At 51.3% G+C, this 24,267-nt stretch overlaps 2 protein-coding genes across 5 annotated transcripts; one reads left to right on the top strand and one right to left on the bottom strand.

Annotated features, from left to right (window-relative positions):
• Positions 1-8,042: 8,042 nt before the first annotated feature.
• On the bottom strand, positions 8,043-18,171 carry UNG (uracil DNA glycosylase). Its single transcript, XM_049619189.1, has 7 exons — positions 17,958-18,171; positions 17,111-17,317; positions 16,193-16,288; positions 13,943-14,040; positions 13,200-13,288; positions 11,713-11,891; positions 8,043-9,097 (listed from the first exon to the last, which is right to left on the bottom strand). Exons 1-7 carry the CDS (start codon positions 18,087-18,089, stop codon positions 8,957-8,959), a joined length of 942 nt encoding a protein of 313 aa, XP_049475146.1. The 5' UTR covers positions 18,090-18,171; the 3' UTR covers positions 8,043-8,956.
• On the top strand, positions 12,657-24,186 carry ALKBH2 (alkB homolog 2, alpha-ketoglutarate dependent dioxygenase). 4 transcript variants are annotated; one of them, XM_049619190.1, is made up of 5 exons: positions 12,657-12,817; positions 13,008-13,186; positions 21,051-21,482; positions 22,460-22,658; positions 23,702-24,186. In XM_049619190.1, the coding sequence occupies exons 3-5, from the start codon at positions 21,206-21,208 to the stop codon at positions 24,006-24,008; spliced, it is 783 nt and encodes a 260-aa protein (XP_049475147.1). In that variant the 5' UTR covers positions 12,657-12,817; positions 13,008-13,186; positions 21,051-21,205; the 3' UTR covers positions 24,009-24,186. The 4 variants fall into 4 exon arrangements, with proteins under 4 accessions (XP_049475147.1, XP_049475149.1, XP_049475150.1 ...); XM_049619192.1 differs by lacking the exon at positions 12,657-12,817 and having other exon boundaries at positions 12,898-13,186; XM_049619193.1 differs by lacking the exons at positions 12,657-12,817; positions 13,008-13,186 and adding an exon at positions 18,249-18,299.
• Positions 24,187-24,267: the final 81 nt, after the last annotated feature.

Consider the following 24,267-nt stretch of genomic DNA (forward strand, 5'->3'; position numbering starts at 1 on the left):
TCAAAAATAAATAAAAACATTAAAAAAAAAAAAAGAATAGAACGTGAAACGTGCATGAAGTTTTCAGACAAAATGCAAGATTTCTGACCATGCTTCCAGGGGCGCCGATGCGTGCTTCTCTAAAGATCCTGGAGTCAAAACTCAGAGGAGACTTTAGATTAAGGTATCCCAAAGTTTACACAGGGACAAGACTTTGAGGGAGCCTCCATTTGAAAAGATTAAAATTTCTATTGCCCCCTAAAGATCAAGTATCTCATGTAATACTTTAATTTATGTCTCAGATTTAAAGGTGATAAACCAGAGCGTACCCGGCACCTGAGCAGGGGCAAAAAGAACTCCTTTGCATAAAAGAAACTATTGGGACTATATCAAAATAAAAAGCCTTTGTACAGCAAACTATCAGCAAAACAAGCAAACAAAAAACTTACTGAATGGAAGAAGATATTTGTAAGTGATAGAGTATCCAAAATGCGTCAAGGACTTATACAACTCAACGTGAAAAAAAAAAAAAAAAAAAAACAACCTGATTTTAAAAATGAGGAGAGGACCCGAACAGAGATTTTTTTCCAAAGAAGGGTACAGATGGCCGACAGACACATGAAAAGATGCTCAACGTCACTCATCACCAGGGAAATGCGCGCGGAAACCACATCACCTCACATCTGTCAGAATGGCTAACATTAACAACTCAGCCAACAACAGATGTTGGCGAGGATGCGGAGAAAGAGGATGTCTTTTGCACTGTTGGTGGGAATGCAAACGGGTGCAGCCGCTCTGGAAAACAGCATGGAGGTTCCTCAAAAAACTAAAAATAGAACTACCCTACGACCCAGCAATTGCACTACTAAGCATTTTCCCAAGGAAAACAAAGACACTGATTTGAAAAGATACACGCAGCTCTGTATACACTGCAGCATTATTTACAACAGCCAAGATACGGGAGCAACCTGGGTGTCCGTCAACAGACAAATGGATAAAGAAGGTGGGAATATATACATATATGTGCACACACACAACAGAATATTACTCAGCCATAGAGAATGAAGTCTTGCCATTTGCGACAACAGGGATGGAGCTGGGGGGTATTGTGCTAAGCGACGTATGTCGGACCAAGAAAGAGAAATACCGTACGATTTCACGCCTAAGTAGAATCTAAAAATACGAATAAATCAAGAGCAGAATCAGGTCAATAAGTACAGAGAACAAGGGGATGGTTGCCAGAGGAAATAAAATGGCTTCCTCCAACTGAGGAGGTCGGCACGTCCGGTCACATGACCGAGGATGGGCTGAGTCTTTCCATTTAAAACCCGAGTCAGTAAAGTCGTATCTTCACCTCCCAAGACACTGTCAGAAGGCAAAAGCCATTTATAAAACAATGTCTCTACTTTGCAGTTTTTAACTGGAAGGACTGGCTTCCCAGGAGCTCCCCCTCAGGCCTGGGCCAATGTTGACGGTTGGTCACCCAACTTCTATGGAAGCCCACTGATGTTAGAGTAATCATCATCATCACTGAGAGATAATTGTGTACGAGGTGAAGGCACAAAATAGGTCTTTAGGAAACTATATGGGAAGTTTTATACCAAACTGTGCATAGTGGCTCCCAGCAGGGAGGAGGGGCAGATGGAAGGGTGGTGGTGCAGGGAGACCTTTTTACTCTGTGCCACTCGACTTTTACTCCCTAGAGCCCTTAAAAAAAAAAATGATGCCTAGGGGCGCCTGGGTGGCTCAGTCAGTTAAGTCTGACATCGGCTCAGGTCATGATCTCATGGTTTGTGAGTCTGAACCCTGCGTCGGGCTCTGTGCTGACAGCTCAGAGCCTAGAGCCTGCTTTGGATTCTGTGTCTCTCTCTCTCTCTCTCTCTCTGCCCCTCCCCCGTTCATGCTCTGTCTCTCTTTCAAAAATAAACATTAAAAATTTTTTTTTTAATTTTTTTTTTCAACGTTTTTTATTTATTTTTGGGACAGAGAGAGACAGAGCATGAACGGGGGAGGGGCAGAGAGAGAGGGAGACACAGAATCGGAAACAGGCTCCAGGCTCCGAGCCATCAGCCCAGAGCCTGACGCGGGGCTCGAACTCACGGACCGCGAGATCGTGACCTGGCTGAAGTCGGACGCTTAACCGACTGCGCCACCCAGGTGCCCCTACATTAAAATTTTTTTTAAAAAATAACATAACATCTTTCTAGCAATGTGGGACCACTATAAATGCTTGACGCTTGGAGTATGCTTTCTTTCTTTTAATTTTATTTATTTTGAGAGAGTGCAGAAGTAAGGTAGGGACAAAGAGAGGGAGAGAGAGACTCCCAAGCAGGCCCCAGGCTCCGAGCTGTCGGTGCAGAGCCCGACATGGGACTCGAACTCACAACTGTGAGATCGTGACCTGAGCTGAAGTCAGACGCTTAACCAACTGAGCCACCCAGGCGCCCCCCCTTCAGAATACACTTAAAAATATACATAATAATAATAGTTTGAGAGATTGGACACCTGTGAGAAACCGAATGGTTTTCCTTAAGGACAGGAGTCTTGAGGGCAAAAAAACCCCCAAAACAACAACAACAACAACAAAAATCACAGAACTACCTTTTCAGTAAACCTAAGCCCAAACCTAACCCTACCGTTTCGGTTTGTGGAACGGATGGAAGAGTTCACGCAGAGATTCCCAACAACATAACCATTTACAGAAGCAGAGAGAGGCTCTTCTCCTTGATCTGTTACATTTCCAACCCTCACATCAGGTCCCGGTAAACAGGAGTGACCGTCCCCCTCTGGAAAGCCCGCATGCACACTCCTGCACAGGGGCTCAGCTCGCCGCGCGTGAAACCCCCATCCACGTGGGCGCCGGCTTTATGGTCAGTGACCCCACGGAGGGGTGAGCTCACTTACCCCCTGTCCCTCCGCCTTTCCCGTGTCCTCCCAATTACGCGCTCGGTGTTGCATTTTCCGGGTTCCTTGTCTGCCGTGTGCCTGACTCTAAGCCAGCTAGCTGCTCACCACCGTGACTGTAAGCGTCACTTTCAGAGGAACTGGCCTCTGCCGTTTAAAAATGATCCCCGGAGCACTTAACCTTCAAGGCACTGAAGACCAGTAACAGCCCAGGTGAAGTGGGGCAAGATCTCGCACCAAACCACTCGTGTGGCCCCCTGCCACTCCGGGAGGGACCCTGCCGGCCACCCTTCAATCCCAGCCCTCGCTGGGTTTCACAATTGTTACGTATCTAAGCCATCTAAAGCCCAAGATGGGGCATCTAAAGTCCAAGTTGTCGTAAGCAATACGGACAAAGTCATCCCGGCCCTCCTGAGACATGCAGGAAATTAATTGCACACGGGTTGTGGGGTGTTTGAGAAAGGGCTTCTGGAGCCAGCCTGCAGCGAAAGCTCCGATGGGTTTGCACAACTGCTGTCAAAGGACCACCAGGCTTCTTTCCCCAGATAAAGATTTGGTAAAACCTTCCGAACGAAAATGCCACTCACGCTCAGGGAGGAAAAAAAAACCCAAACACCCCAACAGCTGGGTCAGCTGGCTCTTGCTAGGGCCCGGCAGGGAAGACGGGAAACCCGGCACAGGCTGTTACGGAATGTTCCGCGAGGAGGGGAGGGCTGCGGGCATGTAGGACAAAGGTCACCCCCAGGTCCAAACCAGAGCCGGTAAGGCAGAGGCCACACGGAAGGGCGTTGTGCTCTGACAAGAGGTAAGGGGAACAGCAGCTTGGCGGGCCTGATCTCAGTAAACCAGGAGGGAGCAAGTGGAAAAACCCGCCAGAACCCGAACTTCTGCAGAACAGTTTAAATGGCAGGGGGACAGGGGCAGCCAGAGAGACTTCCTCTGCGGGCTTGTTTTCCAAGAAGGAAAAGTGGGCAAACGGTGGACTTCTTGGAACTTTCCCCCCCCCGGACTCATAAGCGGGAAGCCACTTTGTGCCTGTCCTCTGGAAGCCTGGGCACCGTCAGCTGTAAGCCGGGCCAGCCCCACCTACGTTTTATAGGAGCGGAGGGCGAAACAATGCCGGTCAGGGGCTTGGCACGCTGCCTGCCCGCCTGCAGTCCTCCTCAGACCGCAGCCCCTGCACCATGGGGCTTCGGTTATCGATCCCAATGACTTCACTAGAGGGTAGCTCGTGCAAAATTTTCAAAGAGGCACATTTCAGACTCCGGACACATCCTGGTTTTTTCCTGGGAGAGCCGTGACTCCAGGACGTTCTGTAAACTCCATTTGGAAGTCCTCCCTGATGACAGCCGATAACCGTGATCTGGGCAGAGTGTAAACAGTGGCAAGACGACGTGGCTTTGAAATCGGGCTGCCGTGGGTTCGAATCCTAGCTCCGTTACCTGTGGCTCTAGGCAAATGGCTGAGTCTATTTGTCCATCCAGGTACTTTACCACGTGGCTGGGAAAAGTGAAATCAAACGACAAACACCGAGCTTCTAGCATAGTGGCTTGTTCGTCGTGACAGGCACCGAGCAACGTCTTTCTAATGAAACTCCTTACTTCCAAAGAGACTAGAAAAGTTCCTCGCTACCCTTACTCACACACACATGGGGAACTCGGTTCTGGTGCCTCAGCTATCCTCTGACACTCTCTCTCTACGGCCACAAGTAATTTCCAGAAGCTGAATGGTTGGCTGGAAACCAATCGTTCATAAACTTTTCCTACCCAACATAATAGAAAAAATAGATTCCTTCAAATACCTCTTACATGCAGAAAATCCTATTATCTGCCGAAAAGAAAAAAAAATGAAGTGACCACATGGCGTCAATGTTGAAGTGGATAAATTACGCTAAAGATGGCTGATGGGACTAAAACAAACTCTGGTCTCTAGCTTAGAGACGCCTCCTCCGGTTTCTTCTTCCTTTGTTTGCTGTGCATCGCAAACCGCCCCCAGATATGGAGGCTGTTGGCTATAAATTACCCTCCCCACTGGCATTCCGGGCTCAGACCTTTGGAGAAACAGTCTCCTCTGAGCCCGCCGGTGTAAAACCAATCTGCAATCCACCAAGATCTCCGAGGGCCGCTTGGTTTTTCCGCCAGCGTTCCAGCCTGGTTCCGTAACATACAGAACACAGGGCATCTGGTCAAAGAAGCTGCTGGTTGGGCTGCAAACCTGACCCTTCATAAAAACGCCCATGTCTCCTTTTCACCCCAAGAACCACTTAAATCACAATTTCTGGGAGTGGGCCTGGCATTCATGTTTTTGTTTCCCCAGGAGACAGGGAAATGAAATGGACCCCATGAAAGAAAAAGCTGGGTTTTTTCCCCCCTTACTTCTTTTCCTGCTTCTATTCTCGTTAGGACCTGCATCCCCACCCTATCCATGGCTTCATGTATGTCCTCCTTGCAAGGGACAGGGAGTTAATGATATCTCTGGAGTCTTCCAGCACGACAGAGAACCTCTCAGGCGGGACCGGGTGAAGCCTTCATGCACACATTCCAGACCGCTCGTGTTGGACATCGATGCCAAGACCCCCTGGCTCCAAGGAATAAGTGATTTATGAGGGACACCTGGACCCTGTCCTGGTTCTGACCGGTCCCCAGATGCCCAGAGGGACACGCGCACCAGACCACAATCCTCAGTAAAAACCCCAGGCCCCAGGCAAAGACGAGACTTCATGCTCTTCCTTCCCAAGTCTTGCCAGATGCTCCCTCGGTCTCTGCTCTCGCTTCCTGCGGGCTCACGTTTGATTTCCATCTTGCCAAGAACCCTCTTGGCTGGTCCCCAGGGACCTCTTCTGGGTCCTCAGACCCAGTCTGCCTGCGTCGCACAGTTAAGCATCCATGGGGAGTCTTAAGGCATACAAAGGGCTTGTTTGAAGCCTGTGGATACCACCCCCCGGACCACAAAAGCCACTAGCTGAGAGGGACAGGAAGACACAGGAAATATACAACTGAGTAGCAAAGACTGCAAAGTATCGAACTCCTGGTCTGACCTCAGGTTGTGAGACTCAGATTCAAAGTGTCAGAAGGACTCTAAGTAGGAAGAGAGGCCACTGAAGTTCCAGACTTTTCTCAGCATGCGTCACCACCAATCAACATGCCAGGACCCTCTGAAGTAGCCCAGAGCCTCCTACCTGTTCTCCCTTGTACATCTCGAAGGTTTGACAAAGATGAAAAGTCTGCTTTTCTGCCAAACACTGAACTGTGCTTCCCCAAGTCCGAAATTCTACTTTTTTATACTAGGTGCAAACTGAAGCAGAAAGCAAATTTTAAGATGGACAGAATGTCCCATGTAATAATGGCAGCATATTAACATGTCTAAAAAAGCAAAAACAAACAAACAAAAAAAACCCACATTCTCTTGACTTTGCCCTGCTGGACTCTGTTCAGATAGTGACTTTCACATAATTAGTTTACAACTCGGGGTTCCCAGGTCATTTTGCATTGCGGACTTCCCGGTTTCCAAAAGCCCTCGGCAAATACTCTTCCCCTTGCCTGAGAAGGGAGACAGAACCATTCTGGCCGGGTTCTCACCTGTTCCCACGGTGAGCCACGCAGAACTGACCGGTGGCAGGATGCCACAGATGGGCACTGCCACTGCAGACATCTGAGTGGGAGTTCCTAGGACAGGTGTCTTCGACCTGTTTCCCTATGGCAGTCAAACTAAGAGCGGTCTTTACACGTTAAATGCTCAAGAGGGGGAAAAAAAAAATCAAGATTTCGTGACACGTGCAAATCATATTCAGCTCCAATTTCAGTGTCCGGGAAGTTTTATTGGAAAACAGCCACACCTGCTCATTTACATTTACCACATGGCTGCTTTGTCTGCAAAAGAGAGTGGAGTGGTTCTCACGGACGGAACCAGGGCAGACCCTAGAATACGGACTACCTGACCCTTTATATAGAAAAAGCATGCTGACCCCTGACCTAAAAGGCCAAGATTGCCTTTTATCCATTTCTGCAAACCTAGTGCTGTGATCATAGCAAATCCCAAAACGTGAAGGATAACGACCACTCCAAAAACCAGTGATCAAATCTGCATTTCCTTTGGGGGAGGGGCGGTCATAAACCACTGAACCCACAGCTCTGTGTTCTGTTTAAAGTATCACTAGATGTCTAAGGCTCACTATTAAACAAGAAAAAGCAAAGGAGTTCACTTTTTGAATGATTTACAGTAACCCAGAGTTCACCGCCTCTCCCCTATGGACAGCATTGTGTCGGGAGCCAAGCATCAAAGCCTAACTGATGTAGAAATATCACCTCGTCATTCCTCACTTGGATAAGGGAGCCGCCCCCCCCCCACCCCAAGTTACCAGAGGGCAAACTGAGAATGCATCTTGGTTCTGGGTCTTCCTTCTGTTGAAAGCCTGCTTGCCCATGGCAGTGTGGGATCACATACCCTCCTTCTGAAACGTTTAGAAAACGAAGGCCTAGATGGGAAGCAATGTTCTCGAGCAAAAGGTTTCCAAATCCCTGCGCAGAGAGGAGGTGGGGCCGTGAGCACTGGATGCGTTCTCGCCCACTTAAATACTAGCACGTGTTAACCAGGCCCTTCCATGTACTTCTGGCTTCCTTCTTCATCAGACACCAGGGGAGTCCAGGCTTTGAACGTGAGGGTCCACCCTCCACCCCGACTGCCAGCCAAGTGCTGGCAGGTCAGTGGGCCATCAGGGCTTCTTCCTAGCGCCCTAGCCTCACACCTCCAGTCCAGAGTCCCAGGGAAGGGTCTGCAAACACTAACGGGATGGGGGCGGGGGAGCTCCCCTTGCGCTGTCCCAAGGCTTGGCAGGACTTGGCAGCCACGATCCCCGGAGAAACGCTTTTCCGGCCCCACTCGGCCTCTTTAGGGTCTCCGCAGTTCTTGACCGCGTACCTACGGCCCCATCGCCATCTCCCGGCTGGGGTGAGGCCCAGCGGTCGGTGACCCTCCCGGTGACCCTCCCGGGAACCGCCCAGGGCTTACCCGGCCTGGAGAGGTGGGCGGCTCCATCCGAGGGGCGGGGCGGAAGGGTTGGGGGGGGGGGGGGCAGCACTTCCTGCCCACAAAGGTTGCTGCGGGGCAGCCGGAGCGCGCCCGGCCAGAGGGAGCTGACAGAAAGGGCACTGGGCACGGAGTGAAACTTCAACTATCTTTTTATTGCCAAGCTCACTTGGAGTTAACGCCCCCTTTCCCCCAACTAACACAGCAACGGCATCTCTAACAGGATGGAGGACGGAGGTACAGACCTAACAAAAGACGGTCTCCCCGACAAAGGATTAAAAAATATATATATACATCTGCAGAAGTATTTTTAAAACAGCAAAATTCACCAGTGTTGAAAAAAAAATCCCCATGTGATTTCAGTCCATAAAAAAACAGCAAGTGGCACTCTGTGCTTCCTGAAATCCCCCAACTCGAGATACTCCAGAGAAGAAAAGCATTTCCTCTTTAAAAAAATAAAAAATAAAAAAAATAATAACTCCCCTTTCTCTTTCTTCCAGTTCAACTTCCACTGTTTATTCCTAGGAACACCCATAGAGTAACTAGAAAACAAGCCCCAGTTCACTTCCCTCTCCTGATCTGTTGAAGGCTCACTCAGAGATCAGTCCTCAAGAACTTTCAGCCCCAAATTTCTGGGCACTTGCAAAATGTCCTGCTTCCTGCAAGGAGGGGCCTCGGGGCTCTCAGAAGGATGCGGGGAGCAGTGTACTTGGCCAAGAACGGGAAGCCAAGCTGGGCAAAGGAGGGCCTTGCTAAATAAACACACCCAACACTACAACCTAAAGTCCAACTAAAGTAACAGCTGGCTGTACCACAAGGTGCTTCTGTTTCCTGTCCCCTTTTACCATAAAGGTGACACAGAGAGCAGTGGTCTGGAGTATTTGACCGCCTCTCTCTCCCAAATACCGTGAAGGTATATTTTAGTCCAAAGGCGTGTTGCAAAGACAGACATGAGGTCCCAGAGTAGAGCCTTTGCTGCCACTCTTGGCGAGTAACTTCACTAGCAGCTTCTAAAAGCCGGCCCAGGGACAGCCTCCCCAGTTTAGGGTCACAGATCCTTCCAGTTGATGGGCTCCTTGCCAGACTTCTGCAGCAACTCATTGGTTTTAGAGAAGTGTCTACATCCAAAGAACCCTCTGTACACCGACAACGGGGAGGGGTGAGCGGTCTGCAGCACGTGGTGACGTTTCTGAAAGAGAACGAGAGAATCAAAGTCGGCACGTCTGGGACCGGAGGCACCGCCTACGCAGCGGTCAAGTGCCCGTATCTTAGGATCTAGCGATCCCACTGCTAAGAATGCGTTTGCCAACGGACCCCACGGGGCATAGACCCACGTGGAGATGCAGGCATGAGGTTCCACAGCTTGGGTCAGGAAAGACCTCACATCATAAACCCAGGGTTAGGCAACTGGCTGCAAACACTTCCCTGAACTTCTTACAAGGGGACACCACGAGGATATCAGAAGAACAAGGTTGAGCTAGTGGGCTGATGTGGAAAGACCTAAATATCGCAAGTAGAAGAAAAAAGGGATAATTACACAAAAAGGTTTTTTTGGGAAAATATCTAAGACACTATAGTTCCTTTAGGGAAAAGAAATAGTGGAAGGCATTTATCTACTTTCTATTTTACACTTTCCTGTATTACCTGAACTGTCAACAAAAACAGAACACTTTGATTTTTTAAATGTCAACTCTAGTTAATGGAGCAGGAAGACCAGGGACGTTTGTTTTCTTGCTTCTTTTCTGTATGTAAATAAAAACCTCGGGGCACCTGGGGCGCTCAGTGGGTTGAGCATCCAACTTTGGCTCAGGTCACGATCTCACGGTTCCTGAGTTCAGTCCCCGGCATCAGGCTTTCTGCTGTCAGCACCGAGCCCGCTTCAGATCCTCTGCCCCTCCTCTCTCTGCCCCTCCCCCATTCACGCTCCGGCAAAAATAAAAATATTAAAAATAAATAAATGCTACTTCACAAGTGTTTTCACAACATCCCTGCCTTCAAACACCTCCATCCGGGAGGGGCCATCATTAAAGCCAGGCAGCGCAGTGTGGTTAAGAACCAGAGCCTGAAGGGGCACCTGGCTGGCTCAGTCAGAAGAGCACGCGACCCCCGATGGCAGGGTCGGGGGGTCAAGCCCCACATTGGGGGTAAATATTACTTATATAAAAACAAAACAAAAAAACACGGAGCCGGGAGCCAGATGGCCTGGGTTCAAGTTCTGACTGCCGTGTCGTGTGGCCCCAGAGAAGTCAAGGAGTCCAGCCCGCACGTCAGTCTTCATCTGTAAACGGGGAAGAAGAGTGCCCGACTTGTGGAGATGCCGTGCAGGGACAAAGAAGGCCCGTGGGTCTTGATGCAGCCTGACAGGTAACGCAGGTTAAGTGCTTACTAGCCTGGCCCTGAAAATGTGAGCCATGCTGGGCTCTGAAGGAAGTCTCTGGACCGAGGAGGCACGATATTCAAAGGCAGGCAGGGAAGCGGGACACAGGGAAGAGGTGGGGGGCGGGGGGGAGTGGAGAAGGTGGGAGCTGTGGCTGAGAGGCAGCCCGGGGCGTGCTCGTGCTCAAGACCCCACCCAAGGCAAGGCCTTCCACGGGGGGACTCCATGGGACACTCTGGCCAGATCAGGTGAGGGCCTGGGCCAGGCACAGACAGTTAGGTGGGGAGGCATCTGAGAGCAGGGGAAAGGCTCTGAAGGCCTGACACCTGCGGGATGGGGAGGAGGGAGGGACAGTGCGGGATGGGACTTCTGTTTGGACAAGTGCCCGGAGGTACCCTCCACCCTTGGGGAGTACGCGGCAGCAGGTTCAGCGAGGCCGGCTGAGGAAAGGAGAGCGTTAACTCGGGAAGCTCCGAATGTGATGTGCCTCGAGGCAGCCGGGACAGACAGACCCGGCGCTCAGGAAAGCCACTGGGCTGGACCCACAACTTGCCTCTAATGACCAAGCTTTTACAAGCGCCTCCCGTCCAACCGGACCATTGTCGATAATAAAGATTAAAACACGAAGAGCCACACGGCCCTTCAGTCTCCCCAAGGCAGAGATGGAGACGGCTCGCACGGACACTTCCTACTTGCCTAGAGAATCAGATCTCAGCAGTTAGTTCACTCATGCCAGATTTTATTATGCGCTGCCTCACAACACCTGAAAACGTCTGCTTCCTTGACACAGACCCTCTGTAGAGAGAGAAGCGCCTTCGCGTGGCTCCTACTCGGTTGCCAGTCACGTAAAGGCGCGGGGAGTAGACCCCAGAAACAGAAAGCCTTTGGTGGCACCGTCAACGGTGAGCGGGAGGAGGACTGGCATCAGGGGAGGCAAGGGGACAGGATTTAAGGCCAGGAGGGCAAGGAGAGATTCAAGGATGGCGTCTGGCTTTTAATCTCGGCACCAGGTACGCTGCTCCTTCTGGAAACAGAGGGAGAAGAGCAGAGAAGGAGCAGGTGGGGGGAAGCCGAGGGCGGGCGGCTCGGTGGTCGCGGGGTCCTTGGCCTTACTGGCCACTTACTGCATCGCTTGCACCGGACGGTGCCCGCATCATTCTACGTATGTGGCAGGTCCACGCCCGCGTTACTAACGCTACTGAATCAGAAGTTGGCCCGGTGCTTTCCTCTCACACAAGTCATCATTCTTGTAATTCGTCTGAATTTTGCTTAATTTTCAATGGCAAACCTGACCCTAACTCTTAAGTCTTTAGGGAGAATAAGCTTCATCTTAGGACATGGGGTTTTCCAAGACCACACAACGGAAAATTCCTAAGATTTTCTCAACTGGCTTAAAGTGTTTAAAAGACAAAACACAACAACCATACCCTATCGATGGCACTGCCTTTCTTCTGAGCGTAAGAGCCCCAGAGCAGGAAGACGAGGCCGCTGGAGTTGTGATTTAGCCAGGACACGACCGCATCCGTAAACTCCTCCCATCCTCTCTCCTTATGCGAATTAGCCTGATGTGCCCGGACGGTGAGGACTGCGTTGAGTAAGAGAACACCTACAGACACACAGCAAAGAAACGGGTGAAAAGACAAACGAGCCAGCCCAGACACCTGACAACAGGGGCTGTGCCCGTGGAACCGTTCCCGTGTCGGGGTCCAGCACAGCTGTCTGAAACCGGCTCCCAAAGAAAGCAATGCAACATGACTGCTGGGCACCTCCGGGCAAGACCAGAGAGCATTTTATTTTCACCTCTGCAATTTCAACATCTTCTAAGTTTGTAACAGTGAACGTGCCTTTCATCAGTCATCAGGGTTGTTTCAAACATCTGTCTATCCCAAGTGAGGCGCCTGGGTGGCTCAGTTGGTTGAGCCTCCAACTTCGGCTTCAGGTCATGATCTCAAGGCTTTTGAGTTCAAGCCCCACGTCGGGCTCTGTGCTAACAGCTCAGAGCCTGGAGCCTGCTTCAGAGTCTGTGTCTCTCTGCCCTCTCCTGCTTATGCTAGGTCTCTCTCTCAAAAATAAATAGACATTAACAAATTAAAAAATAATAAGAGAAAGAAAAAAGAATCAGATGGTAAATATTCTTTCCTTATCTGGTTATAGTTTATTTGTTAGAAAGGGAGGAAGGAAGAAAGTCCGGCCGGCTGTCTGCTTGGTTCAGTTGGTTAAGTGTTCTATTTTGGCTCAGATTATGACCTCACGATTCACAAGTTGGAGCCCTGCATCGAGGTTTTTGTGGCCAGCACAGAGCCTGCTTCGGATCCTCTGCTCCCAGCTTGTGCTCTCATTCTCTCTCAAAAATAAACGTTTAGGCAAGAAAGAAAGACAAGAAAGAAAGAAAAGAACCAATGAAAGGAAGAAAAGAAAAAGGAAGAAAAGAAAAAGAAAAGAAAAAGAAAAGAAAGGAAAGGAAGAAAGAAAAAGTCTTGTAAATGGTATTCAACAGAGAAAAAACACAACCCGAGTGCTGAAATGAGAAAGGTAAGGTCACCTCCCAAGTGGTCAAAGTTAGCAAATATAAAACATTAATTACAAAGGGCACCTGGCTGGCTCAGTCGGTGGAGCGTGCAACTTTGATCTTGGGGTTGTGAGTTCAAGCCCCTAGTTGGGTGTAGAGATTACTTAAAAATAAATAACAAGAAAGAACAAACTTTTCTCTTTCAAATTACAGTTAAAACACGAAAGAAAACACTGGCTGGAGGATAAAGAGGAGACACATATTTTGACTTGTATAAATGCAGTCAGTCTGTGAGAATGTTCCAGTGCTGTGTTCTTTTATAAACATAAGCAAGCAGTGCAGGACAAGGGAAGACTGTGCTGAAATCCATCCAGAACACATCTAGCAGCCAGGTAGGTGGCTTACCTTGTTTGGCCCACCCGGATAAATCTCCGTGACCAGGATGAACAAAACCATCTATGTCTGTAGACAGCTCTCTATAAATGTTTTCCAAACTGAAAGTAAGCCAGGAGAAAAACAAAAAACAGATCTCGAGCACAATTCCGAGAATCCAGTAGCCTCCAACATACACGTGGATTCCAGCCTGCACCCCAGCCCGTGCAGGGGGAGGGCCGAACGGACCCGGCGGATTCGTGAGGAAGCATCACACTCCTCTGACCGGTAACCTTGCCAAAGACCTTTCTTTTGGTTTAGGCTTGAATTTAAGGAATAGCACTTTGGATGACTTAAGTAAATCAGCCCAGGAGTTACAACCTCCCTCCCAATTAATGCTTCTAGTTTTAGATCTTTGTGTATTTGTTATGTTCTTACATTTTATACGTCAAATTCTCCAAAGCAGTGGTTTTTAATTAGGGGTCATTTTTGCACCCCAGGGGACTTCGGGCACTGTCCAAAGACATCCATCACTGCCATTTTACCAGCACCTCTAGTTCTGCGGGGGGGGGGGGGGGCGGCAGCGGGTAGAAGCCACTACTAAACACCCTTCACCTCTCCCATAAAAAGACCCAACCCCTGATGTTGACAGTACCAAGATGGAGAAATCCTACTCCAATGGCTATTGGAAGTCTCCCAAGTGCACGTATGATCCACAAAGCACACACCTGAAAGTAATCACACTTGGACCCGAGCCATCTGTGAAGCAATCGTACCTGGGTGGAGGTGGAATGGGTCTTTGAACACTAAAGCAGAGACCGTGGGCTTGATTGGGTCCGTGATATGGATCCTGTCCCAGGATGACAACCTTCACCTGTGAACACCAGGTGGCAAGAGAGTAAATACTGTCGCATAGGCAGTTTACACGAACACCTGCCTGCCTGATAACCTGTACAAAGGACCGTGATGAGGAGACAGGCGGCTCTCCAACCCAACTAAGAAGCCCCAGAAGGGAGAGGGTGACCCGGCACCATTACTTTCCATTATCAAGTTAGCCTTCACTCCGTCACCCTGCTGCACGGCCCCACTCCTTCTCTGACGCAAGTGTGTGAAAACAGGTTCAGGTCTTTCTCATCCCCTTCGTTTTTCAAATTTCAAAAAACGTGCCCTTGGCACAAGTACAACCATCCAGAAACACACAGAGTGGTTCGGGGCCTCCTGCTCTTCCTTATCCCCTCCTGAGTCAACGTTGTAAAGTGACCTATACAGTTGGGGTTATTGTAGCCATCACCCTACATCGTGCCTTTTACGCGTCCTCCAATCCCCAAAGCACTCAGCCACTAATAAGTAGTTGGCTTGTTTCCTAAGTTTTTTCTGTCACAAGAAAAATACTGCAGCAAACACCCTAATATGTGTATCCTTATACACTGTTTCTCTACGTATGGAACAGATTCAGAAGAGCGGAGGCGCTGGTCCCAGGACAGGTGTATTTTACAAATTGCTTTTCAACGAGGGCAATTTCAAGTAATGAGGTCACTGTCACAGGCAGTATTAAAATACAGCTAGTCGGTTCGATCCGGTGCCGGCCCACCTCCTCATTCTCATGTTTCTGGCCCTGCTGTTCCTTCTCAGAAGCTTCTCTCGTGCCTAACATACACCACATCCTTCACAACCCAACCTTCAGACATCGGGAAGTTTCTGAGGACCCCCCTGCTCCTCCCATTGGTGCGCACCCCGTCCTCAGCATATTCTCCCTCGTGAAGCAGCCGGTCCCAGCAGGGAAGCCTTCGGTTCCGGTCCTGGATAAGGGACGACCCCGAAGGAGTCACTAAACCTCCCCGTCTGTCAAGACAACTCCCTGAGCCACCTGATCCACAGAACTGTCACGTTCTCCTTTTCCTGTTGACAGTGGTCACTGGCATTCAAAACAGGACCCACTGTTCAAACAAGGCACAAACTCGTACTGAGTTAAACAGGACTTGGTTTCTTTAACTTTAGAAAACCGGGAGCTCTATTCAAAGCTCTCGCTCTAAAGTGAAAAACTGTCAAGTCTGCTAAATATTAGGTGTGACAGCCTTATCTAAATGGGTTATTCACCTAATCTCATTTCTACGAGATTTAACAGAGACAGGATTTACCAAATCACACATTCCTGCCCTTGGCTTACAAGACGGGGAAGGGAACAGGATAAGAACAAAATATAAAATCTCAAGCCCCGAGCTGGGTGTACAGAGTACTCCAGCATGAAGAGACACTAAATGTACTGGAGAGGAAGCCCAGATCACAAAGGTAGTGGGTAACAGGCTTCCAGGAGGTGCCATAGATGGATCTCATCGAGTTTTTCAAAAGACAGAAGAGAGGATTCTTGTCACACTGTCCAACTCTGAAGCAAGAGGGTTGGGGGTGGAGGACAGGCCGGGCAGTAGGCCACGGCTATTTTCATGTTCAGCTTCTGTCGTTCGTACAGTATGAAGCCATAAACAAGCTTCTGAGCAGGAGACTGAAGTGACCAGACCAAGCCAGTCAGTAGATGTTGCACGGAATGAACCAGAGCAAAGGGGTCTGTTAAAAGGGCAGCAGAATTGCTGAGGCCGGAAGAGCTTGAAAGCATCACCTATGAAAGACAGTGTGGTCAGACAAAGAGAGTACTGACCTGCAGGTCAAGGTGGATGGACAATAACCAACTGAAAAAGACCTAACCGCTTCCTGCCTCAGTTTCCTCACCGCCACCACAATAAGATGTGATGCTGGCATGGAGCTGCTTTCAGGATTAAATAAAATCCAAAAAATTAGAGCACACAGACCCAAAGTCTACGTATAATTTTTTTTTCTTTTTTGCTGCCTTGGTGGCACATGCTAAAAGTTAGAAAGTTAACAGGCTACAAAACAGCCAGCCCAAAACTCACCATTTCAGCATTTATCACTCAATGATGGACAGTGCCTTAACTCCAGGGCCATTCACAAATAACTACTGGATTCTCACCCTCCCCCCCTTTTACTAAAACTCACCGACAACTTGTACTTACATGTCTTATGTCACACATTTGCGTCCAGGTGAAGACTTGGTGTGGGGGTGGGTACACGGTGTAATGTTTTCTTTCTTCTGCAACAAATCCCATGAGCTGAGGTAAAGGCAAATTAGATTTAAAATCAGATTCTCGGGGCGCCTGGGTGGCGCAGTCGGTTAAGCGTCCGACTTCAGCCAGGTCACGATCTCGCGGTCTGTGAGTTCGAGCCCCGCGTCAGGCTCTGGGCTGATGGCTCGGAGCCTGGAGCCTGTTTCTCATTCTGTGTCTCCCTCTCTCTCTGCCCCTCCCCCGTTCATGCTCTGTCTCTCTCTGTCCCAAAAATAAATAAAAAACGTTGAAAAAAAAAAATAAAATAAAATCAGATTCTCACCGGAAAGCACGAGAATTCATTAAGAAAACTTCCAATGTAAGCTAACAGAAGCACCACCTAGCTCCTCGCCGTGTTTTATATCCAAATTCTTTTGAAAAACAGCAAGGAACAACTGTACTTGCGGGTCACCGAGGATGTCCCACTCCAAAGTCAGTACCCTTCCCCTCTGTTTCGACTGGGTCAGAGTTGATGGGCCTGGCTGCTTTGACTTCCTCTTGGTGCCAACCCCTCCCCTCTTTTTGTAAAGGTTGAACCGGGTGTCAACGCAGTCAGGGGTTTGCGATTTTACCACGCAGCTCTTCCCTGGAGAGCAGACCAACTGAATGGTTAACAAAGACCCCGATCATCTTACAGTAAGCTCTTAAGGCGTGCAAATGCAAAACACCATGGGTGTATTTTACTTTCGTAGCTCACAAGGACGTTAAAGGAGGGAATACAGAAGCCTACGGAAGCAATATCCTACAAACGCGGAAGCAATATTCTACAAACGCGGACTCCGCAAGTTGTACGAGCAACACAAAGGGCCCCGCAGCCTCCAGGCTTACCTTTATGAAATACGGTTTCCCGAACTCGGCGCTGAGGTGCTTCTTCCAACTCTCACCGAAACCCACGGGCACGTTGCGCGCGGCGAGTCTGAGCAGGGCGGCGGCCTTGTTCCTCTGGATGCGGACCAACTGTTCGGGGCTCAGCGGCGAGGTGGGGGGCGTGCCGGGGTCCTCCTGTCCGGCCCGGGCCTTCTTGGCAGGGCTGGCCTGCAAGCGATCCCCGCGCAGGCTGGTCACGAGCCGCAGCGGGCCGCGCCCGGGCGCCCGCAGCTGCCGCCCCCATCCCCAGGGCCCATTGAGCAGCACGCCCATCCGCGGGGACGCAGCCGCCAGGGGGCAAGTCGCAGCAAAATCGGAGTGAGGGAGCCCAGCCGGGAAGGCAGGCCGCTGACCCCAGTTTTGGGTTGCGTACCAAACTGCGGCTGGCAGAGGGGCAGGAAGCAAGGCCCGCGACACCTCCGGAGGGGTACAAGGGCTGGGAGGCCGCGACCCAGGAGCCCCGCCCCCTCGGACCCGCCACCCGCGTCCCCACGTGGTCTTTTCGCGGCAAAACCCCTTCGGGCTCCCGCCCCGTGTCCTCTCCGATTGGACGGCGGGCCGAGCGGGGCGGCCCCCTCGCGTCTGATTGGCGCAGTGGGCCCCGCGATCCATCCCCATTGGCTGGCCCCTCAGAATGGCCGCCGATAGAAAACTGCCTGGGCTGTTTTGAACACGTGCAGGCGGCTTTGAACACTAGGACCCAAGTTAACGGGTCAGCGGTGCATCCCTGTTACCCCTCGGTCGGGCGGGACCCCGGTCCCTCCTCCCGGTCCCTTGCTCCCGGTGCCCGGTCCCCGCCGCGCCTCACCGCCGCATCCCCGCTCTCCTCAGCTACCGCCGCCACGCCGGTCCCTGGGTCGGCCGGCTCGGGGCTGCGGGTACGTCGTTTCCCGGCGGGGTTCGGGGAGAAGAAGGAGTAGAGGGTCTTCTGGCCAATCATCCCGGAGCCGGGGAGAGTGAACGCGCGCCGCCCGGGAACCCGCGGTATGCGCCGGCTGCAGCGGTCCGAAATTGGCGCCAAACGCCCCGCGCATGCTCCGATCGGGGGGGGCTGGGCAGGGGGCGGTGGGGGTCTAATGCGCATGTGCCGGAGGGCCCGCGGAGCAACGCCCCTGGCTCCTGGTGGGGCTTGGAAGCCTCTGGCCGGAGGGTGAGTTTTCTTAGGTGTTTTAGTCTTTCATTCATTGTACTCAGCAGTCACACCTCTGCCTTGGGGCCCGTCCCTTCACCTCCCCGCAGTGGAAAGGAGCTGGAAGTACCTGCCCCACTGGGTTGTAGTGGGGGTGCAATTAACATTACAATAGTAATTTGTTTTGCCCTTAGGTCCGGGTGCACGCCCCAGTTTTCACAACCTACTTTACTGGTCTTAAACTAGGGCCTAGTGCGGTCCCGCGTTTAGCCTAACCTGTAAGATTTGGGGGAGACTGGAATTGAGGTCTTGAAGAGTAAATTCCAGAAACTCTTCCCAATACACCTGCGATTCTTCTTGTTCCCTCCCTCCCTCCCCGCGTCCAAACCATCAACAGGCCTCTTGGCTCTATCTCCAAAACAAACCCCAGATTCAACTGCCGCTGTGCGTCGCCTGGCTACTATCCTGGCCGCTCCCCTCTTTGCCGCCAGAGTGCTGCTTTTGAAATGTAAATGAATCGTGGTAATCCCCAGGTAAAATCCTCCTGTAGTTTTCAAATCGGTTTTAGAATAAACCCCAGCTTGTTACGCTGCTGGTAGAGCTGTTTCCCCGCTCGGACGGGAGCCCCTACTACTGCGAGGTGGCCGAATCTGGCTTTCTCACATTCACTGGACAGTCCAGCCTGTCCCTTGCCTGGCCTGTACGGCCTTGCACACGCTGCCCCCCCCCCCCCAAAAACCTGGTAAGCTTTGGGTCCGAGGTCCCTTCCTCTGAAAGGCCTTCTCTTCCCCCACTTTCTAGCTGGTCACTCTATAGCTTCTGTACTGTCTATACTTGTTTATTTCCTTGTTGGTCTCCACCTCCAAAATTGAACCCTGCTGGGGGCAGGGACTTTTATCTGACTGCTGTTGTGTTCCAGCGCCTGGGGCAAGGAGCCCGGTGTGTAAGGAGAGAAGCCCCTAACTCAACTTCATTTGCGCTTCCGGCCACTTTGGGAAACAGTTCAGCAGCTTGCGTATCAAGTGAACCAGACGCTTACCACGCACCCCTGCGGTTCACCCAAGTGCAGTTAAAATCTGCATTCACACAAAAGTTCATGCGTGAATGGATACGGTGACTTCATTTGTAAAAACGTGCCTCATGGGGGTGGGGGGTGGGTAACAAACTGTGGGGCATCCATACAATAGAATGCTACCTAGCAGTAGAAGGAACAACCAACCAATACGAACAAGGGGTGCGTCTTGACAGCTTTTGGACTAAAAGAAAGGCTGTATATTGTATAGCCTTCCTAAGAAAGTCTGGAAAAGACAAAACCATAGAGACAGGCAACACCTCGGTGGTTGGAAGCTCAGGGGTGAAAGGGAGCTGATAAGAGGCTTGGGGGGGGGGGATCTTGTGGGGCGACAGAACCCCAGGGAGCCTCTGGAGATTCCTTGTGCTGGTGGTCACACGACTGTGTGCTTTTGTCCAAACCTGCACAACTGTGCGCGGAGATCATTCAAAAAGAGGGCTCCGGTCTCCCCGAGCGTTCGTTCACTCCACTGGGGGAGACAGAGAGTAAACCAAAATTAGGAGCACTGACGGAACCTACCATTTATTTATTTATTTTTTTAATGTTTATTTATTTTTGGGACAGGGAGAGACAGAGCATGAACGGGGGAGGGGCAGAGAGAGAGGGAGACACAGAATCGGAAACAGGCTCCAGGCTCTGAGCCATCAGCCCAGAGCCCGACGCGGGCCTCGAACTCACGACCGCGAGATCATGACCTGAGCTGAAGTCGGACGCTTAACTGACTGAGCCACCCAGGCGCCCCTCATTTATTTGGAGCACAGAAGCATTTCTCACACATCTTATCTAATAACCCTCATGGTGCTCTCAGGGCATAGGTTTTATAGCCCTTACTGTATAGATGAAGCAATTCAAACCCAGAGAGTTTTAGCAACCTGTAGGAGCCACACAGCTAGGGTGGTGGAGACGGATAGAGGAGCCATGGAATCGTGCTCCCACCTGGTGGCCCAGCTCCCTACCTGGACGCCCAGTGGCCCCTGAGGAGAGGCGACACCCAACAGCTGCTCCCAAACCACACGGGATCCTCAGCCGGCACAGTCCAGGCAGTCAGGCTGAAACCCGGCAGTGAGTGCCGCGCGCCCAGAAGGCCAGCAGGTGGCGCCAGGAAGCCGCCACCATACTGTTTGTAGGCGCCTGCATTTCCCAGCCGGCGCCGAAATCCGCCCGGAAGCAGTGCGGCTGCGCGGATTTCGTCCGCTTCCCGACAGCCCTGCCTCCGGTGTTTGCAGGGCTCAGGGCGGCGCGGGTGCTCTCTGGGGTTTCTCAGGGCGCCCTCGCCTCCCCTGGCCCCACGCACGGGCAGTTCTTTTGGAGTTGGGCGTGCGGGTGATCTTTTGGGCCCCACGCAGTTCTTTTGGAGTTGGGCGTGCGGGTGATCACGCTTAACTTTTACATTCAGACTCTGAATCGTAGCCATTTGAGGATCGCTATGCTTACCCGAGGGGGTAGTGGCGTCGGAGGGCCGGTCAGCAGTGGGTGAAAAGGAGACAGGGAATCTGCTTTTCTGAGTGACTTTAGGCGAACCCCTTCACCTCTCCAGGCGTCCCAGGAAAGGCGTCCTTTCTTTATAAGGTCAGGTGCTTGCGGGTGGAATGCAGGCTTTGGGGGTTTTGCAAGCAGATTGTGATTCATAGCCAGGTGTGGGAGACCCAGGACATCCTGAGGGACACTTCCAACTTCAACATCCTCTACTTCTGTTCTAGAACATGGTGTTAAAAGTGGGAACTTGAAAGCACCGCGGAGAAATGCAGTGGGACCACTTCTCCACCAAGCCGATTTTTGGATCTGGGACCGAGCCTGGGCAATCTCTCTCTCCGCCCTGCCTCTGGCGCCCAGGTCTTTGCTTCGTGGAGACAGGATGGACAGATTCCTGGTGAAAGGGGCGTTAGGGGACCTTTTGGGAAAGAGGGAGCGAGAGGTGAGCGGAGAAGGTCCAGCAGGCCGGCAAGCGGACCAGGAGGGTGGCAGGAAAAGGCCGAAGGCGGAGACCCCGGGGAATGCAGGCCACCAGGCCGGCCCCAGCTGGCAGCACATCCGGGCTGAGGGCCTGAGCTGTGATTACACAGTCCTGTTTGGCAAAGCCGAAGCAGACAAGATTTTCCAGGAGCTGGAGCGGGAAGTGGAGTATTTTACAGGTAAGCAGAGGACCGTGTATGAAGACTTGTTTCATACAACTAGCGGGCTGTGTTTGGAGAAATAACGAACTCGGGAGCCATTGGTTACGGGTGACTTCATTTACTGATTCAACACCTATTCTCTGGGCCAGGCACCTTGTTGGGCGCTCGGGACACAAACTGGAGAAAAGTTTGCCCACCCACCACCGGGAGCTGGCAGATGCTGAGAGTGACTTGCCACTTGGCCACTGATTAGAATCATCTGGGAAGGTTAAAAATAAGAAAAAAGATGCTGCGTTCTACCCGGGACCAACTGAATCAGAGTAGGGTGGGGTGCAGCCTGGGCATCGGTGTTTTTAGAAAGCTTCCAGGTGATTCTGAGGTGCAGCTGGTCTCGTAGGAGACACGGCAAATAACCAGGTAGTTCCTCCCAGCGGCGGTTCTCTGCATCACCTGGAGGACCTTGTTGCTTCTGAGAACGTGGATCACCGGCCCCTCCCCCACGCTCTAGCGGCTGTTTCCGGGTGATGCCGGGTGACCCGAACGCACACTGAGAACGCCTGCAAGGTGGCAGAGCACTTGCAGGCATAGAAAAGCCCACGGAGACCCCAGCCTACAGCCTTGGCTGCATTAATTTCACCTTCTTGGGGGCTCCACACCCTCGGTCCCCGCGGTTGGCGGGATCACCCTAGCGTGCAGCCTGACTTCAGCTTGCTTGCGTTTCAGCCTCTTGATACGTTCCCACTGTAGGCAAGACAATGAAGTCACGGTATTAAAAAAAAAAGAAAATGGACAAGACCGTGTTTCTGTAAGTGTAGGACAAGAATCACTGTTCTTACATGAACATTTTGGGCTAGCAACAGGGAGTTTTGTCCTTGGTCAGGAGACTAAATGTTACTTCCTGATTTAGTCCCCTTTCGATCCTGAATACTCAGGGAGCAAACGTGTGGGGTCCTCACCTGCCTGCCCTCCTGAGCTGCCATGTTCTATCTGCACAGGCGCGCTGGCCAGGGTCCAGGTGTTTGGGAAGTGGCACAGTGTGCCCAGGAAGCAGGCGACCTACGGCAACCCCGGGCTGACCTACACGTTTTCGGGCCTTACTCTGTCTCCAAAGCCCTGGATCCCAGTTCTAGAGCGCGTCCGGGATCGTGTTTCTGCGGTGACTGGAGAGACCTTCAACTTTGTGCTCGTTAACAGGTAACGTCCTACCTGCGTTTTACTTTTTCTTCTTTAGGTTGCTGGACTGAATTGTATAAATCTTCTTCTTCTGAAGGCATGAGTTTAGATTTCACCATATTTTACTCATTTGTACAAGTAATTCCTTAGTGCAGCAGGGACAGCACCAGCGGTCAGTCTTCGTGGAGCCCGTGCTGCACTGGGAAGCGAGAGGGGATTGTCTGATGAACAAACAGTTGAACAAGATCATTCGAGATGCTGACAAGTGTCTGAAAGAAAATGAAACAGGCTGATTTTGCTAAAGAATGGCGAGGAGGAAGGGATCTGGGTTTAGGTCAGGGTTTCTCAGCAGCGACACTGATGTTTCAGGCCAGGTGATTCCTCTTGGGACTGCCCTGTGCATCACAGGATGGGAGCAACATCCCTGGCTTCCACCCACTGGATGCCAGGGGCATCCCCTTCCCAGTCGCAGCCACCAGAGTGTCTCCAAACATTGCCAGGCGTCCCTTGGGCGGGGGACAGAATCGCTCCGCTTACGAACCCTGAGTTTAGGGGAAGGTGGTTAGCAGAGGGCTTACCGAGATGCTGATGTTGGAGTTGGAGACTAACTGGAGAGAGGGCATGAGCCACACACACATCTGGAGGAAGAGCAGAGGGGGCTTGGGGTGCGTATAGAACGGGAATCCCACTGATCTGGCTGGAGAAGTGAGGGAGAGAGGGGTACCAGGAGCTCAGAGATGGGCACTTACGCTATCTGTGCAGAGTCTAAGTGTAGGGAGAAACCATCTTATGTTATACTGGTTTACATACACAAACTGGGAGGAGTGGAAGACGTGTTCGTGGCTTCTTTTGGTGAGGTGTGTTTTAAGGTGAGGGATCAAATAGGAAGAGGTCAAATGGAGACCAGGCGCGGCTCATCTGCGTACCCGGAGGAGGCCCCCCCGCCCCTGCAGAACCATGAGCGGGGGCTGCTCCTCGCACCTTTCACGCAGTAGGACAGCAAGGGTTCTGGCACATTTCGGGAGAGAGCCGTTTTGTACATCGTGCTTGTTTTCTCGTGGCAGGTACAAAGATGGCCGTGACCACATCAGTGAACACAGAGATGATGAAAGGGAACTGGCTCCCGGGAGCCCCATAGCCTCGGTCTCCTTCGGGGCCTGCAGAGATTTCTTCTTCCGGCATAAGGATTCTCGGGGGAAGCAGCCCTCCCGGAAGGTGGAGGTGGTCAGGCTTCAGCTGGCCCACGGAAGTTTGCTTATGATGAACCACCCGACCAACACTCACTGGTATCACAGTCTCCCCGTCCGAAAGAAGATTCTAGCTCCACGGGTCAATCTGACATTTCGCAAAATTCTGCCTACTAAAAAGTAAAAACTTTGTCAGCAGTTTGTAAGTCTAATTTCTCCTCCCTCTCTACTCCAGGAGGGAACTGGCATCCCCTTTCTGAAAAGGGAACACAGAAGAGGTTTAATCCAAGCGTGGGGCTTATTGCACAGCAATGCAGGATTCCGAAAGAGGATGGCTTTATCAAATTGGTCAAGTATGAAAGAATACCAGTTGATTTTTTTTCCTAACAAAAAGATTCTTTTATTACTATAATACACAGCAGATACAAAAGGTACCTTTAGCA

The sequence above is a fragment of the Panthera uncia genome (genome assembly GCF_023721935.1).
Source record: "Panthera uncia isolate 11264 chromosome D3 unlocalized genomic scaffold, Puncia_PCG_1.0 HiC_scaffold_8, whole genome shotgun sequence".
NCBI lineage: Eukaryota > Metazoa > Chordata > Mammalia > Carnivora > Felidae > Panthera > Panthera uncia.

Bases quoted from the DNA above. Each gene is read 5' to 3' on its own strand.
- UNG (XM_049619189.1), bottom strand. From the start codon at position 18,089: ATGATTGGCCAGAAGACCCTCTACTCCTTCTTCTCCCCGAACCCCGCC. The intron at 16,289-17,110 runs GTAAGCCTGGAG...CCTTTACCTCAG, and splicing joins GGAAACCGTATTTCATAAAG to CTCATGGGATTTGTTGCAGA. The intron at 14,041-16,192 runs GTAAGTACAAGT...TGGTGTTCACAG, and splicing joins AAATGTGTGACATAAGACAT to GTGAAGGTTGTCATCCTGGG.
- ALKBH2 (XM_049619190.1), top strand. From the start codon at position 21,206: ATGGACAGATTCCTGGTGAAAGGGGCGTTAGGGGACCTTTTGGGAAAG. The intron at 21,483-22,459 runs GTAAGCAGAGGA...CTATCTGCACAG, and splicing joins GGAAGTGGAGTATTTTACAG to GCGCGCTGGCCAGGGTCCAG. The intron at 22,659-23,701 runs GTAACGTCCTAC...TTCTCGTGGCAG, and splicing joins AACTTTGTGCTCGTTAACAG to GTACAAAGATGGCCGTGACC.